Genomic DNA, 16164 nt, shown 5'->3' with positions numbered 1-16164 from the left:
AATTAGGCAATCTGGTAGAAATGGATGCATTTCTCAAAACCTACCAATTACCAAAACTGAAACAAGAATAGAAAACCTGAACAGGCTAATAACCAGTGAAGAAATTGAAGCAGTCCTCAAAAACCTCCCAAGACACAAAAGTCCAGGGCCAGATGACTTCCCAGGGGAATTCTACCAAACATTTAAAGAAGAAATAATACCTATTATACTAAAGCTGTTTCAAAGAATAAAATTGAGGGAATACTTCCAAACTCATTTATGAGGCCAGCATTACCTTGTTCCCCAAACCAGACAAAGACTCCACCAAAAAGAAGAATTATAGACCAATATTTCTGATGTACATGGATGCAAAAATTCTCACCAAGATACAGGGTCCAACAGTACATTAAGAAGATTATTCACCATGACCCAATGGGATTTGTCCCCTGGATGCAAGGGTAGTTCAACACTCATAAAACAATAAACATGATAGATCACATCAATAAAAGAAAAGACAAGGACCATATGATTCTCTCAATAGATGCAGAGAAAGCATTTAACAAAATGCAGTATCCATTCCTGATTAAAACTCTTCAGTGTATGGATAGAGGGAACATTCTTCAACATCTTAAAGGCCATATATTAAAAGCCCACAGTGAATATCATTCTCAAAGGGAAAAATTGAGAGCCTTTCCTCTAAAATCAGGAACACAACAGGGATGTTCACTCTCATCACTGTTATTCAACATAGGACTAGAAGTCCTAGCCTCAGCAATCAGGCAACAAAAATAAAAGGCACTCAAATTGGCAAAGAAGAAGCCAAACTCTCCCTCTTTGCAGATGACATGATACTCTATACAGAAAACCCAAAAGACTCTATCCCAAGATTACTAGAACTCATATAGCAATTTGGCAATGTGGCAGGATACAAAATCAATGCCCAGAAATCAATGGCATTTCTATACACTAACAATGAGACTGAAGAGAAATTAAGGAATCAATCCCATTTACAATTGCACCAAAAACCATAAGATATCCAGGAATAAACCTAACCAAAGAGGTAAAGGATCTATACTCTAAAAAATATAGAACACTTCTGAAAGAATTGAGGAAGACACAAAGAGATGGAAAAACATTCCATGCTCATGGATTGGAAGAATAAATATTGAAAAAATGTCTATGCTACCCAGAGCAATTTACACGGTTCAATGCAATCCCTATCAAAATACCATGGACTTCTTCCTTCACAGAGCTGGAACAAATAATCTTAAGATCTGTTTGGAACCAGAAAAGACCCTGAATAGCCAGAGAAATGTTGAAAAAAAAACCAAAGCTGGGGTCATCACAATGCCTGACTTCAAGCTGTGATCATCAAGACAGTAATGGTACTGGCACTAAAACAGACACACAGGTCAATGGAAAAGAACAGATAATCCAGAAATGGACCCTCAACTCTATGGCCAACTCATCTTCTACAAAGCAGGAAAGACTATCCACTGGAAAAAAGTCTCTTCAATAAATGGTGCTGGGAAAACTAGCCACATGCAGAAAAATGAAACTGGACCATTCTCTTACACCACAAAGATAAATTCAAAATGGTTGAAAGATGTGAATGTGAGACAAGAATCCATCAAAATCTTAGAGGAGAACACTGCCAACAACTCTTTTGAACTAGGCCACAGCAACTTCTTACAAGACACATCTATGAAGGCAAGGGAAACAAAAGCTAACATGAACTATTGGGACTTTGTGAAGATCAGAAATTTCTGCCCAGCAAAGGAAATAGTCAACAATACTAAAAGACAACCTATAGAATGGGAGAAGATATTTACAAATGACATGACAGATAAAGGGCTAGTATCCAAGATCGATAAAGAACTTATCAAGGGCAGCCCAGGTGGCTCAGCGGTTTAGCGCCGCCTTCAGCCCAGGGCATGATCCTGGAGACCCGGGATCAAGTCCCACATCGGGCTCCCTGCATGGAGCCTGCTTCTCCCTCTGCCTGTCTCTCTGCCTCTCTCGTGAATAAATAAAATTAAAAAATTAAAAAATTAAAAAAAAGAACTTATCAAACTAAACACCCAAGAAACAAACAATCCAGTCAAGAAATGGACAGAAGACATGAACAGACATTTCTCCAAAGACTTACCCATAGCCAACAAGCACATAAGAAAATGCTCCACATCACTAACCATCAGGGAATACAAATCAAAACCACAAGATATCACCTTACACCAGTGAGAATGGCAAAAATTAACAAGACAGGAAACAAGAAATGTTGGAGAGGATATGGAGAAAGGGGTCCCTCTTCCACTGCTGGTGAGAATGCAAGCTGGTGCAGCCATTCTGGAAACAGTGTGGAGTTCCTCAAGAAGTTAAAAGTAGAGCTACCCTATGACCTAGCAATTGCACTACTGGGTATTTATCCCAAAGATATAGATGTAGTGAAACTACAGGATACCTGCACCCCAATGTTTATAGCAGCAATCCACAATAGCCAAACTGTGGAAGGAGCCACAATGTCCTCTGACAGATGAATGGATAAACATGTGGTACTGTTGGCAAATGAATGTATAATTTTTTTAATTTTCTTAAAAAAATAATTTTTAAAAAAGATCAAATGAAATGCATGCAAATTGCTTCATGATTATCTTGTCTATAAAATGGTTTACTATAATAGAAGTGATTACAATCATCTGAGAATTTGATGAATTAATGTATCCAAAGTCCACAGAATGGGAAATGGGACTTAATAAGCATTCAGTGTTGGGAGAACTAGATGGCAGTGGTAGTAATAGAGTAATAGGAATTTTAGGAGTAGCAACAGCAGCAGCCATTGTAGTAGGAATCATAGCAGAAGAAAAAAAATTAAAATAATGTCAAATATAGCCCAGAAGGTGGCATATATATTCAACAGTTTTCTTAACTGAAATTTATATTAAATAACAAAGTTTTCTGTTAAATAATATACTGGGAGTAATTCAACCACCCTTCTCCCCTTTTTTAAACCAAAGAGAGGGTACCCAGGATTACACAGGTATTCAATGACAGAGGCAGGGTGCCTAGGTGGCTCACTTGTTTTAGCATCTACTTTCAGCTCAGGCTTGGGTCATGATCCCAGAGTCCTGGGATCCATCCCTACATCAGGCTCCCTGCTCAGTGAGGAGCCTGCTTCTCCCTCTCCCTCTGCCCTTCCCCCTGCTTGTGCTCTCCTGCACTCCCCCCCACCAAATAACTAAATAAAGAACCTTTAGTATTTAAAAGAATAAGAAAAATAAAATAATGACAGAGGAAAGATTAGAACCAGGGTATCCAGGCACCAATGACAATATTTTTAAAGGTTGAAAGTCTACTGTATTTAAAGATAGAGATTATTTGTGCTGAAACATAGATTCTACTTAATAATTCAAGTTTTGTTAAAATAGGAAATAAAATTTAAATTATACAAATTTCTTTAAAGTGATTTTGGCTGGAAATATCCATTTCATTGACTAAGAAACACCAATACTCTACCATATACTCTAAAAAAGCAAATCTTTATTTTAGATAAAGCTACATTCGAAATAAAATTAATTTCTTACCACTCTTCTGAAGGTCAGAACCTGGACAACACAACTACAAAATATGAGTAATATTGCTGAAATACATTTCTAGCATAATACAAGTGAAGTAAATTTAAAATCAAGTAGACAAAAGATTTAAAACAAATTATAAATAAGAAAAATACTAGGGAGTGAAAAATAAGGAAAAGGTAGTTTCTATCCATGAAATGGAATAAGAAAATAATTAGATAATAATAAATTAGAATGAAAATTATAATTCTTATTTATGATACAAAGAAAATCAGCATACCTTTGGCAGGATTTGATTCATATCCATATGATGTTTTGTTAAAAATATGATGATCAGCAGAAGAGGGTATTATCCTTGAATCTGAAATAGGATGAATCCCTTTAACACGGTCAGCTATTGCTTTATGCTGCTCATAAAAGCCAAGTTTCCTTGGGGAGCTTGTCGTCAACATTGTTTCACCATTTTGTACTACCATATGTTCTTCTCTTTGCATGTCTCCTGATAGGTGAGCCTCTGAGTTGTTCCCATTCATAACAGGTAGTTCAGTGATTTGCAATAACACTTCCTTCTGATTAGCAGCAGAGGTTTCTGGTAAGGAATTAGATTCAGTGCTACATTGGCCTTCTAACCTGTATTTTCCAGGAGACATAATTGCACAGGGAACAGTTCCCGTAAGGTCTATTGTTGTCTTTGTAACAGCAGCAGGATTGGAAGAGATCTGAGAGGTAGAATCATTGTGGCCAAAGTTGTCACAGTGGGATGCCATGCTCCCACTTTTAGGAAATGCATCTGCTTCAGACACAGAATCTTCAGTCAAGGCTAAGAATTCAGAAGGTGTCTGAGCTGTTGTAAGATCAGCAGAAAGCAATGGAGATTGTAAAGAACTTCCTGCCCGTTCTGTTACATCCACAGAACAAGACGGAGAAGCTCTTACTAATACAGATTCTCTCTCTTGGTACTGTGTAATTTCCAATGAGAATCCAGATTGTTGTACCAATGAAATGGATTGACTCTGTGGAACTGGCTTAGAAAACTTATAGTGAGATGAAAAAGATTTAGTAAGTAGCTTCTTTGTTGACTGCTTAACAGAACGGCGAGTTTGTTCTTCTGTAAATCCAGAATCATCCCCCTCACTTTTGCCAGAACTTAGGCAATTTATAAAAACATTCTTATTAGTTGAGTGCTCCTTTACCCTTTCAAAATCTTCTGTCAAAGATCTTGTTATCTTCTTATTTCGTGAACTACTAAAACCAACAGAATGTCTTCCCCTGGTTTTAATATGTTCTTCCAAACTTAGTTTTGGCATACTGCTATGACCAGATTGAGCACCATTTGAAATACTAAGGTTCTGATTGGTAGTGTCTTCCTTAGGTTCACTCCCTTTCTTATGGTGGAAACTAATGGAAGGAGTACGGAAGATGCTTCTGCGTTTACCTGTACTACCTGAGCTTGAGTTAGTGCTGGAAGGAGAGGAACTGTGGACACCAACTGTATTACTGGAGGAGGGTGAAGAAGGAAGAGAATCATGTCTTCTGCTAATACTTCTTCTGAATATTGGCAACCGGGAGACCAGGGTAGATCGTCTTGATCCTGAGTCCCCCATTGGGACTCCAAGGCTTGCACTGTGATAGCCAACTTAGCAGCCTAAAAAAAGTTAAAACAAAAAGAATAAGTCAATAGAATTCATTTATAAATTATAATAAAGGTATTTTAAAACAAAACATTGTTTTTCAGGGCATGGAATAGAAGCCAGTTCATGACAAAATAATAAACAATAAAATTCTGATACATAAGGATTTGTTGAATTTTTTAGTAGCAAAATTATCCAATAATTGCACAACAATTTTATAATGGGTCAAACATTTCAAGATCACGAAGAATATTTAGTCTACTGAAAAGATTATTGGGTTGGAAAACACAAGATCACTATTCAATACTCAGCTTTACTACTCTCATTAGTTCTATAATTTGTGGTTTAATCCTAACTTTTTATGTCTACTTTTTTAGATGTAATAGGCATGTGATAGCCATAATCATTGCCTTCTGGATAAAATGCCCCCACCACTGCCTCTACTGGCCAGCAGCAGATATACCATAAGATGCAACAAGTTATTGATCTGAACCTAACAGAATCACAGACCAGACTAAGGGATGATCTGACACTAAAATCTTTAGTCAAAGAAAAACAAATTAGGAAGTATTCTTCTCTTTGGAGTTTGATTTTGAGGCATTTAGAGATAATCAGGCCACTGGCAGAGTAAACTAAACCACAAAGGATACGGTGCAAGGTTATAAACAAGGTTATGAGGAAACCACGACTATCATTGAAGAAAAGACTTGAATGCAAATTAATTCAATTGGTAACGGTGAGACAAGTAAGAATATATATGGACAGAAGCAAAAGCACAGAAAATTTATGAACCATATTAATGTCAGGATGCCGATGATGAAGAAAAAAAAGGAAGAAGAGGCAAAGATGACAGCTCTACAGTTCATTAACTGTGATGTACCAAGTACTTTTCTTACACAGATTATCTTTTGTAATGCTTCAAACTGTAGAAGTAGATAATAATAATGGCATGGTCATTTTATAGCAGAAAGATAACTTTCTATCATTCAGCTAGAAAGTGGGAAAGCAGGAATAAGAAACTAATCCTTATGTAACCACAAGATCAGTTCATAATCAGCATGATATGGCCTTCAATAGAGTGAAGAGCCAGGTGCTGAAGGTCCAGCTATGCTTCCACTTCAGAGATTCAGAGATTCCACCCGTATGGTCAATCTCATCATTCTGATGATTGCTATTTTTCACTAATTTTCACGATGTGCCATGACTTAGTTCCTGTTTTGGTTTCTATATTTCACATAATCCCTTAACTGTAATGTATATACCACCCCCCTGTCAACGTAAATCAGACTCTTTCATTTTGTTGTTTCTTGCAACCAAAACTCCCTACCTGAACAATAACAAATACTACATAAAATGACCAGCCCTCCATTTTATTATTCTTACATATACATTATGAGATTGGTCAAGTGAAATATTTTATGGCCCTGAAGAAGCATGTAACAAAAATGAAAAATATTTTCCCTTTCAGATACACATTCAAAAATTTTCATATTTTGCCCCAAATGATATAAAATCTAACATATTTGCATTAGATGATTTTATTAAATAATTTCTAGTTGCATTCACTAAATTTGAATTTAAATCAAACTATGTATAAAACACTCCCAAAATATTTGCATATTCTTGTAAGCCTTTGGGAGAAGAAAGCTTAGAAGATAAAGACAATTTTGCTCTTAAAATCTCACAAATTAAAAATATCTAACTTTACTCCCAGGTTAAATCTAATTTAAACCATTTCCAATTTCCAAAGTAGACACAGAAAAGTAATACAATTTTTTTCATGATTTCACTGTTACTGATGCTTTAGTTAACATCATTCTTGGTTGTGCAAGATTAGTTTCCATTCAATCCCTAGTGAAGAGTTTTGTTATAATTGGAGCATTATCAACCATTATGATTTTAAGCTGGTGGTAAATCTGTGGTTATAAATGCATTAATGTCAAGATATTTACCATTATTACTAGATATTTTCAGTATTTGTGTATTCTGAAATATTTTAGCCTTTTTAAATTTATTTATTTTTTAAAGATTTTTTTTATTTATTCATTCAAGAGAGACAAAGAGAGAGAGACAGAGACATAGGCAGAGGGAGAAGCAGGCTCCCCACAAGGAGCCTGACACGGAACTCAAACCCAGACCACGGGATCACACACCCTGAGCCGAAGGCAGATGCTCAAACGCTGAGCCACCCAGGCATCCCAACTTAGCCTTCTTTTAACATTTGCTTTTGTGTCAGCACTTACTTTATTTTTTTAAAGATTTTATTTGAGAGAGAAGAGAGAGAGAGAGTGAACACAAATGGAAGGCAAGTAGACTTCCCACCAAGTGGGGAACCTGTCACGGGGCTCAATCCCAGGACCTTAAAGTCATGACCTGAGCTAAAGTCAGACACTTAACTGACTGAGCCACCCAGGTGCCCCTCTGTCAGCATTTAAAAATAGGACTCACTCAATTTCTCTTTAGCAAGTATTCAAAGGATTTAAGGAATTTAAATAATCAGAAAAAAAAAATTAGAGTAACTATTCCTTCCTAAGTGCTTAATGAAAACAACCAGACTTCCATTGGGTACTAATAATTCATTCAGGCTACTAATATATTTAACCTAACTTAACTAAAAATATCATAGATACTAAGAAATATTTGTATATTAAATGAGATGACATGAAGTAGATATAAAATCTATTAGAGATAAAAATCCTTTAGGTTTCACTTTGTCTACTGAGAGTCTTTTAAATTAAGGTCTTTGTTTCCTACTGAGAGCTTTCCAGTTAAAAAAGAGAAAGATTTTATATATATAATATATAGAGAGAGAATATAATATATATAGAGAGAGACAGACAGACAGACACATGGAAATTATCCATACTGTTTAGAAAGACTCTTCAATGTCCAGATGCTATTTATATCTCCAGATTCATTATCCCTCTCCTTATGTTTAATTCTCTAATTGGACTGATTACTTCTTGCCATTTTCTGTTCACATTCATCTGCTGGGCATTTGCAGATACGGGATCACCTGCTTGAGATGCCCTTCCTGTAACTCTGATGTGAAATATTTCTATTTCTGTAACACTGTCCCTTCGAGGATGTCATCTCTGACTCCTTTCTCATCCTGTTCCATTTGGGATGTAATAATACTCCTTTATGTATCAAGTATTACCATACATAGTTAACATCTATTTTACCTTAAGTTTCTTAGTGGCAAAGGCCATCTCTGCTTTCAATTAGTACCTATAGAGTAAATGGATTTCAAGAAATAAAGTTTTAATTTGAATATGTCAGTATTTTAAATCTAAATAAACATATTTGCTGCCTCACTACCATAAACAAATGCTGCAATTTTGAGGTTAATCATATTAAATTACAACTTTTAGAGATTCATACATTAATTGAAAGACTTTCCAACTGTAAAATCATTCAATAATCTAAAATTTGCTAACACCTAAAAATCTTTTAGAAGCACAATGCTGAACTTGAATAAAACAATATATCATCACATAAACTATTAATGAAAAACAAATATAACACTGCAACAAGTTATTTTTATTTTTATTATAATTTTATTTTGACAATCACCTTTTAATTTCTTAATAAACCTTGTGTATATTTTCATATATTTTTATAAATTTCTGAGTCAGATAAAATAAACGTATTTACTAAATTCTCTTCTAATATTTATTGGTTCAGACGTCATATGACCTCAATCATGACAGATCCTAAAAAATATACAGGTTGAACTTGACCTTCCAATCTATCAGGGGCGTTTACTACTCTGCACATTATTTTCTTTGGGAAAACAAATTTGTTATAGAAGAGAAGTGTCTTCTAATTAAACCCTTAAAGCTATATAAACAAACAAAAAATTACACATGTAGATAATATGACTACACAGATGTATGTGCTTGACTCTACTGGAAGTGGTGTGAAATTCAGTTTGATCTCAACTGAAGAAACAGTATCCTTTGTTTTTTAACACCAGGATTTAACAAAAAGTTCCCAGAAAGTACTTTATTCAGTGATCTCTATAACTTAAGCAAACACTATCATTACCCTTAATAGCGCAATGTCATACAGGAGATCTATTCTGAATAAAATAAGAGGTGAGTCTTATCTGGCATGGTTCAGAAAAATATAAATTCTAGTTAAAAGGGCTATATACATTGCTAATGTTACCTATTTAAAATAGAGTAAGTGTAAAATAAGAAATATTGAAAATATATATATATATTTACTTTCTTTCATGATTCTAAAGGCATTATCTGAAGGCATAAAAAGACCCTGCAGGAGTTCAAAGCAATCATCTTGGAAACTAAATACTACATACACAAAAAAGTATGTCTGTCTGTACAAGTAAAAGAAACAAATAAAAAAAACCTTTACCTTTTTCTTTTTTTTTTTTTTTTTCCTCATTAAACTTTTGTTTTAATAGGTCTTAAAATTTTGTGACAGATTTTTGGTCAAGTTGTTTCCATGAAAAAGTACTGATCTTAAAAACTAATAACTTAAAACTAGCACACACACACACACACACACACACACACAAACACAAAACAAACAAACAAACAAATGGTCCACAAAACATTCTCCTTTCCTTCTGAAGGTTTTACAATGCTTAAGATGTGTTGCTATAATTAACCAGCCTTTTACTATTAAGCTTAAATGGCCAATTAAATACAAACAGTTCTGAGACCCTTCTTCCACCACTGATTAAGACTGGGGTGGCAAGTATTGGGGATAATATTCATTTAGCCTTCTGAGCTTTCTGGGCAGACTTGGTGACTTTGCCAGCTCCAGCTGCCTTCTTGTCCACTGCTTTGATGACGCCCACAGCAACCGTCTGTCTCATGTCATGAACAGCAAAACAGCCCTGAGGAAGATAGTCAGAGAAGCTCTCAACACACATAGGTTTGCCAGGAACCATATCAACAATGGCAGCATCCCCAGATTTCAAGAACTTGGGACCACCTTCCAGTTTTTTTTTCCAGAACGACGATCTATCTTCTCCTTCAGCTCAGCAAACTTGCAAGCAATGTGAGCTGTGTGACAACCCAGCACAGGTGCATATCAGCATTGATTTGGCCTGGATGGTTCAGGATAATCACCTGAGCCGTGAAGCCAGCTGCTTCCATTAGTGGGTCATTTTTGCTGTCACCAGCCAACATTGCCATTACGAACATCTTTGACAGATACTTCTAGACACTGAAGCCCACACTGTCCCCAGGAAGAGCCTCACTCAAAGCTTCATGGTGCATTTCAACAGACTTTACTTCAGTTGTAACATTGACTGGAGCAGAGGTGACCACCATGCCAGGTTTAAGAACACCAGTCTCCACTCGGCCCACTGGGACAGTACCAATACCACCAATTTTGTAGACGTCCTGGAGAGGCAGACGCAAGGGCTTATCAGTTGGACAAGTTGGTGGCATACCGCAATCCAAGGAGAGCACCAAGGAGTGCGGTTCCACTGGCATTCCCATCTTTACAGGTGATTTTCCATCCCTTGAACCAAGGCATGTTAGCACTTGGCTCCAGCATGTTGTCACCATTCCAACCAGAAATAGGCACAAATGCTACTGTGTCGGGGTTGTAGCCAATTTTCTTAATGTAGGTGCTGACTTCCTTAACGATTTCCTCATATCTTATCTGGCTGTAGGGTGGTTCAGTGGAATCCATTTTGTTAACACCAACAATTAGTTGTTTTACTCCCAGTGTGTAAGCCAGAAGGGCATGCTCATGGGTCTGCCCATTCTTGGACATACCTGCTTCGAATTCACCAACACCAGCAGCAACAATCAGGACAGCACAGTCAGCCTGAGATGTGCCTGTAATCATGTTTTTGATAAAGTCTCTGTGTCTTGGGGCATCAACGATGGTCACATAATACTTGCTGGTCTCGAATTTCCACAGGGAGATATCAATGGTGATACCACGTTCACGTTCAGCTTTCAGTTTATCCAAGACCCAGGCTACTTGAAGGAGCTTTTTCCCATCTCAGCAGCCTCCTTCTCAAACTTTTCGATAGTTCCTTTGTCGATCCCACCACATTTGTAGATCAGATAGCCAGTAGTGGTAGACTTACCCGAATCTACATGTTCAATGATTACCATGTTGATGTGAATCTTTTCCTTTCCCATTTTGGTTTAGGTTTAGCAGTGGTTTTCATGACACCTGTGTTCTGGCAGCAAACCTGTTGCGAAAAAGGTCCTTCACCTTTTTCACTGCCGACATTTTTCAAATATTTTCCTAGAATTTGAATACCTCTCATCTTTTTTCACATAAGCCAAAGATGAAGAGTCACCTGATAGCTCACAGTATCATTTGTCTTTCTCCCAAAACCTGTGATGTTTAGTTTATACAACTAAGCAAACAAAAAATATACACACACATGCAGTATGAAAACAAAATAGTTTCAAATCCAAGCCCTGACACTTACTAGTAGCATGAGCTAGAATATAGATAATAATTATCTTAAGTATGAGAAGGTGCAATATCAGAAAGAAACTTAGCACTTTGCCTGATACTGAGTAAATTTCCAGTTTCTTCCTTTTCTGATGCAATGCATTCAAGCAAGTGGTGCATAAAGTGATTATAAAAATGAACTACTTAACAAAATCTGTCCCAATCACTCCATTTTAAAAATCACCTAAAGATATTGGGGGAAAAGATATATAAATCAAAATCAGTATTCCAATCCCTTATAATGAACCTCTCCAAAGTACGCATTTTTTTATTGGAATTTAAAAACAATGATCAATATTTGAAAGGTTTGTGAAGAATGTTGCCTGAAGTAAATCTGGTCCCAGCTCTATTCTTTTTCAGAAAAGATTTCAGAAAATAACTTTGTAGAATGCAAATAATCATGCTGAAAAAGAAAATCTCCAATACAGGATGAAATGGAAAAAAGAAAATTCACAGAAACCAAATATTCTCCAGGTTACAATTTTTCAACATTAAGAAAGTGATGGCAGAAAATAAATTATATGTAACATATCAAAGGGCACTGATCAACTTTTACCAAAATTAAATAAAATAAATGCTTGAAGAAGTTTCCAAAACAATCTTATCTAAGTATGTCATTTAGCCACAGATTTAAATGAGGCTCACACCTGTTTAGGTGGTTTAGGGCTCAGCTGGAAGGACCTCTGTTTAACATTCTTCAACTCTACAGTGTAAGTTATCCTTAAATGAATTTCTAAAACGTTTTACTGTTTTCCCTTAAATGAATGAGGAACTAATGGAAGTATTTTTAACAGATAAATCACTACCACAACATGAACAGGGCTGCTTCAGCCATCAGGTCAGTGAAGGCAACATGAGATAAATTCAAAAAAATGATCAGGACCAAGTGAGTGATCGATCACAGGGAAGAAAATGAGATTGTCAGCTGAAGGTAGAGTCAGAAATCATACAATCAATTGGATATGTTTAATTTGCAAATTATTATATTTGCATATAATGTAGCCACACTGAATACATGAAGTCCTTTTCAACAAATAAACAAGATAATAATCCAAACAAATAATTGCTTATATCAGAAATATCTACTTTTAAGTGCAGGTAACTACTAAGAATGATTTTGACCCTAAGGATGATCTGTAAACAGAGTTATAATGCCCTAGATTAGATCTGTACAAATCAATTGCCTAGGGAAAAAAAGAGAGTGACTGATGCCAAATTAGCATGATAATACGAACACAATAGGAAAGGAGAATACATTTCAAAGAGATTGTTCCAGCAGGATTTAGAGAAGCAGAGGAGTTCCTTGTCTGACCTGTGGAAGACAAGGGATTGTGATACATATTTAGAAAGACATGTCATCTTGAGACCCAGCCCCCTATATGATCTTGGTTCCAGACAAGACAACAGAAGGTAAAAAGAAATATAAAAACCATGGATTTTGGCCACAGATTAGAGAGAATTTTTTTTTAAAAGATCCCTTTTTTTTTTTTTTAATTTATTTATGATAGTCACAGAGAGAGAGAGAGAGAGAGAGAGGCAGAGACACAGGCAGAGGGAGAAGCAGGCTCCATGCACCAGGAGCTCAATGTGGGATTCGATCCCAGGTCTCCGGGATCACGCCCTGGGCCAAAGGCAGGCGCCAAACCGCTGCGCCACCCAGGGATCCTGATTAGAGAGAATTTAATAGTGAAAGAAGTCAAAAGCTGTATCTACATGTGACCAGTCTTAGGTATTTGAGATTACATTTATATTTAAAGAACATTATAATTTATGTTCTGGGATTTATACACACTGAGCGTATAACTGTTAAGAATGCAGACTCTTACACAAAAATATCTGGACTTGAAGGTCGCATTGACACATGAGTTGACTTGAGAGTGGCTTATAAAGTTAAATTTGTACCTAAAATTTCTTCGTGAGGATAAACAGTTGCACCTACCAAAGAATTTTTATCAGGATCTAGCAAACACAAAAAGCATTTAGTATAGGTCTATCATATGATAAATGCTTTACCTATTTATCAAGAACAATTAACCATACTCATACTATTTCACTGCAAATTTTTTTTAATTCAGTTTAAAACCTTCCAAACCACTCTCACCTGGAAGTTCTAATTCGGTCTACTCATGGACTAATATTGTCATTTCCTGAGTCAATCCTGAACAAGACAGAATGATTATTAGAAGCTGCAATACCTACATGTCAATGGGGCTTACAATTAGTACTGATATATATGAATAAACAGTGATGTGGCCACTGTTGCGTTTAACTTGTCTCCTACAAATAATTCCATTCAACTACGTCTTGCTTTTGACTCAAAATATTATTGACTGTGCTGACGTTGCTGACAATTTTAGTTCAATTTTTCATTAAGTAAATGAGCTCAATTACTCAATCTTATTTATCTTTAACAAAATAATTCAGAATTCAAGGAGCAAATAACAACATTATGAATATTCAAAGACTGTGTCTTCTGTTCAAAACATGATTCTCAAAAGATTAATCTGATAAATTTTTTAAGCAATGCCAATGTCAGTGTAAAAAAATACACAACTTTAAAGAGGATAGCACACATCTAAAAATGTATATATTTGTCAATAAAAATTATATTTTTTATAATTATATCTTATATTGGAGAAATCTGTGTTGGCTTTAATATATAATTTTGGGAAAAAATTCTGCCCAGCATCCTAAGTAAGGTTTCTTAGAAGCAGGGCCTTAGCACGGGATTCTTGTTCAGGCTGCTTATTGGAGAATTTCTCAGGAGAAGGTGAAGAAAGGAAATCTGATAGAACAGAGGGAAAAGCTAATCAAATACATGGTCATCAATGGTCTGAGACTACCTTCAGACTGATACCTTGATAATACAGCTGATCTTTTGTATTCTCATGCCAGTCAACAATTTGCAGACTTCTCTACAGAATGAGAAATGAGAAAAAAAACATATTTGAAGCACATATGACAGGAAATGGATTATCTGGAATATATAAAGAATTCCTTTGAATCAGTTATTTAAAAATCCAAAAGGAAAAATAAATGAGTAAAAAATATGAATAAGCAATTTCCAGAAGAAATACACATCACCAATGAATATATGAAAAGATATTCAAGCCTATTAGTAACTATGGAATATAGAACTCCCATAAGCCAATTAGAAACAGAAAAAAAAAAAAAACAGGTAAAAAAGGTAGCAAGGAATACAGACAGGAATTTCATAAGAGGAAACAAATCTTTAATCAATATATGAACAAATATTCCAACTCTACTATTAATCAGGAAACTGCAAGATACAATTTCTTACCATTAATAGTTTAAAACTAAATAATATCAACTTTGGGTGAATGAAGTGTTACTTATGGACACTTATAAAAGAGTCCAAATTATTAAGGTTATTTTAGAAAATTATATATCAAAATATCAAGTTAAGTGATTTCACTTCTCAGCATTTACCCTAGAATAAGGCTCACATAAATGCACAAAGAAACATGCATAGGGATATTCAAGGTTGGTTTATATTAGTTAAAAGTAATATAAACGCCCAATAATAGAATTTTAAAAATAAAATGTTATTGTTCTACAGCATAAGGCATAAGAGCTAAACATGTAAGTTAAAAGTTATAAACTGACATAGAAAACAATTTTCACGGTATTTAATAAAATCAAGGGCACTGGGTGGCTCAGTCGGTTAAGTGTTTCCCTTCGGCTCAGGTCATGATCTCAGGGTCCTGGGATTGAGCCCTGCATTGGGCTCCCTGCTCGGCAGAGAGTCCTCTTCTTCCTCTCCCTCTACCCCTCCCAACCATTCGTGCCCTCTCTCTCAAAAAGTAAATAAAATCTTTTTAAAAAATAAAATCAAATAGCTAAAATATATGTTATATAATAATTTACAAATCTATTATAAAACTTTAAAAATAATAAATATTCTACAGATTTACATAGATGTGTATGCATAGGAAAAACTCCACAATGATATACTTCAAAGTGTGAATAGGGGTTTTCTTTGGACAGAGCCTTTGTATTGAGGGCTGTCATCAATGAGGATGTTAGTATTCTAAGTAATATGATGAAGTTTTTGGGCAGCCCAAGTTACTAAGTGGTTTAGCATCCAGCCCAGGGTGTGATCCTGGAGAAGCCATGATCGAGTCCCACGTCAGGCTCCCTGCATGGAGCCTGCTTCTTCCTTTGACTGTGAATGTGCCTCTCTCTGCCTCTTTCCTGAATAAATATATAAAATATTTTTTAAAATATGATGTTTTAACAATAAGAATGGATTAGTGAATTATTTTTGTAAGTAAACTTTTAAAAATTCAAAATAAGGTAGTATAACAATATAAAGCCTATACATCTATATATACCTATATATAGCCTATATCTATGTATCTACATATCTATATCTATCTATATCTATATATAAATATAAGGTAGTATAGCAATATATAGCCTAAAGTAGTATAGAGCCTTTTATTATATATAAGATTATATAATATTGAAGGATACAGGTATGTAAATATGTTAAAAGTAAC

General features: G+C 35.3%; 1 protein-coding gene across 6 annotated transcripts in view; it reads right to left on the bottom strand.

Annotated features, from left to right (window-relative positions):
• Nucleotides 1-16164, bottom strand: part of CCSER1 (coiled-coil serine rich protein 1) — a 1367203-nt gene that overhangs the window by 1215690 nt on the left and 135349 nt on the right. For all 6 annotated transcript variants that reach the window (XM_072810584.1, XM_072810583.1, XM_072810587.1 and 3 more), the window contains one exon: nucleotides 3832-5196. In XM_072810584.1, coding sequence (XP_072666685.1) covers nucleotides 3832-5155 — 1324 coding nt within the window. In that variant the 5' untranslated portion in view covers nucleotides 5156-5196. The remainder of the gene's footprint in view (nucleotides 1-3831; nucleotides 5197-16164) is intronic.

The sequence above is a fragment of the Canis lupus genome, chromosome 33, assembly GCF_048164855.1.
Source record: "Canis lupus baileyi chromosome 33, mCanLup2.hap1, whole genome shotgun sequence".
Taxonomy (NCBI): domain Eukaryota; kingdom Metazoa; phylum Chordata; class Mammalia; order Carnivora; family Canidae; genus Canis; species Canis lupus.
This window is presented reverse-complemented; position numbering and strand designations above follow the sequence as displayed.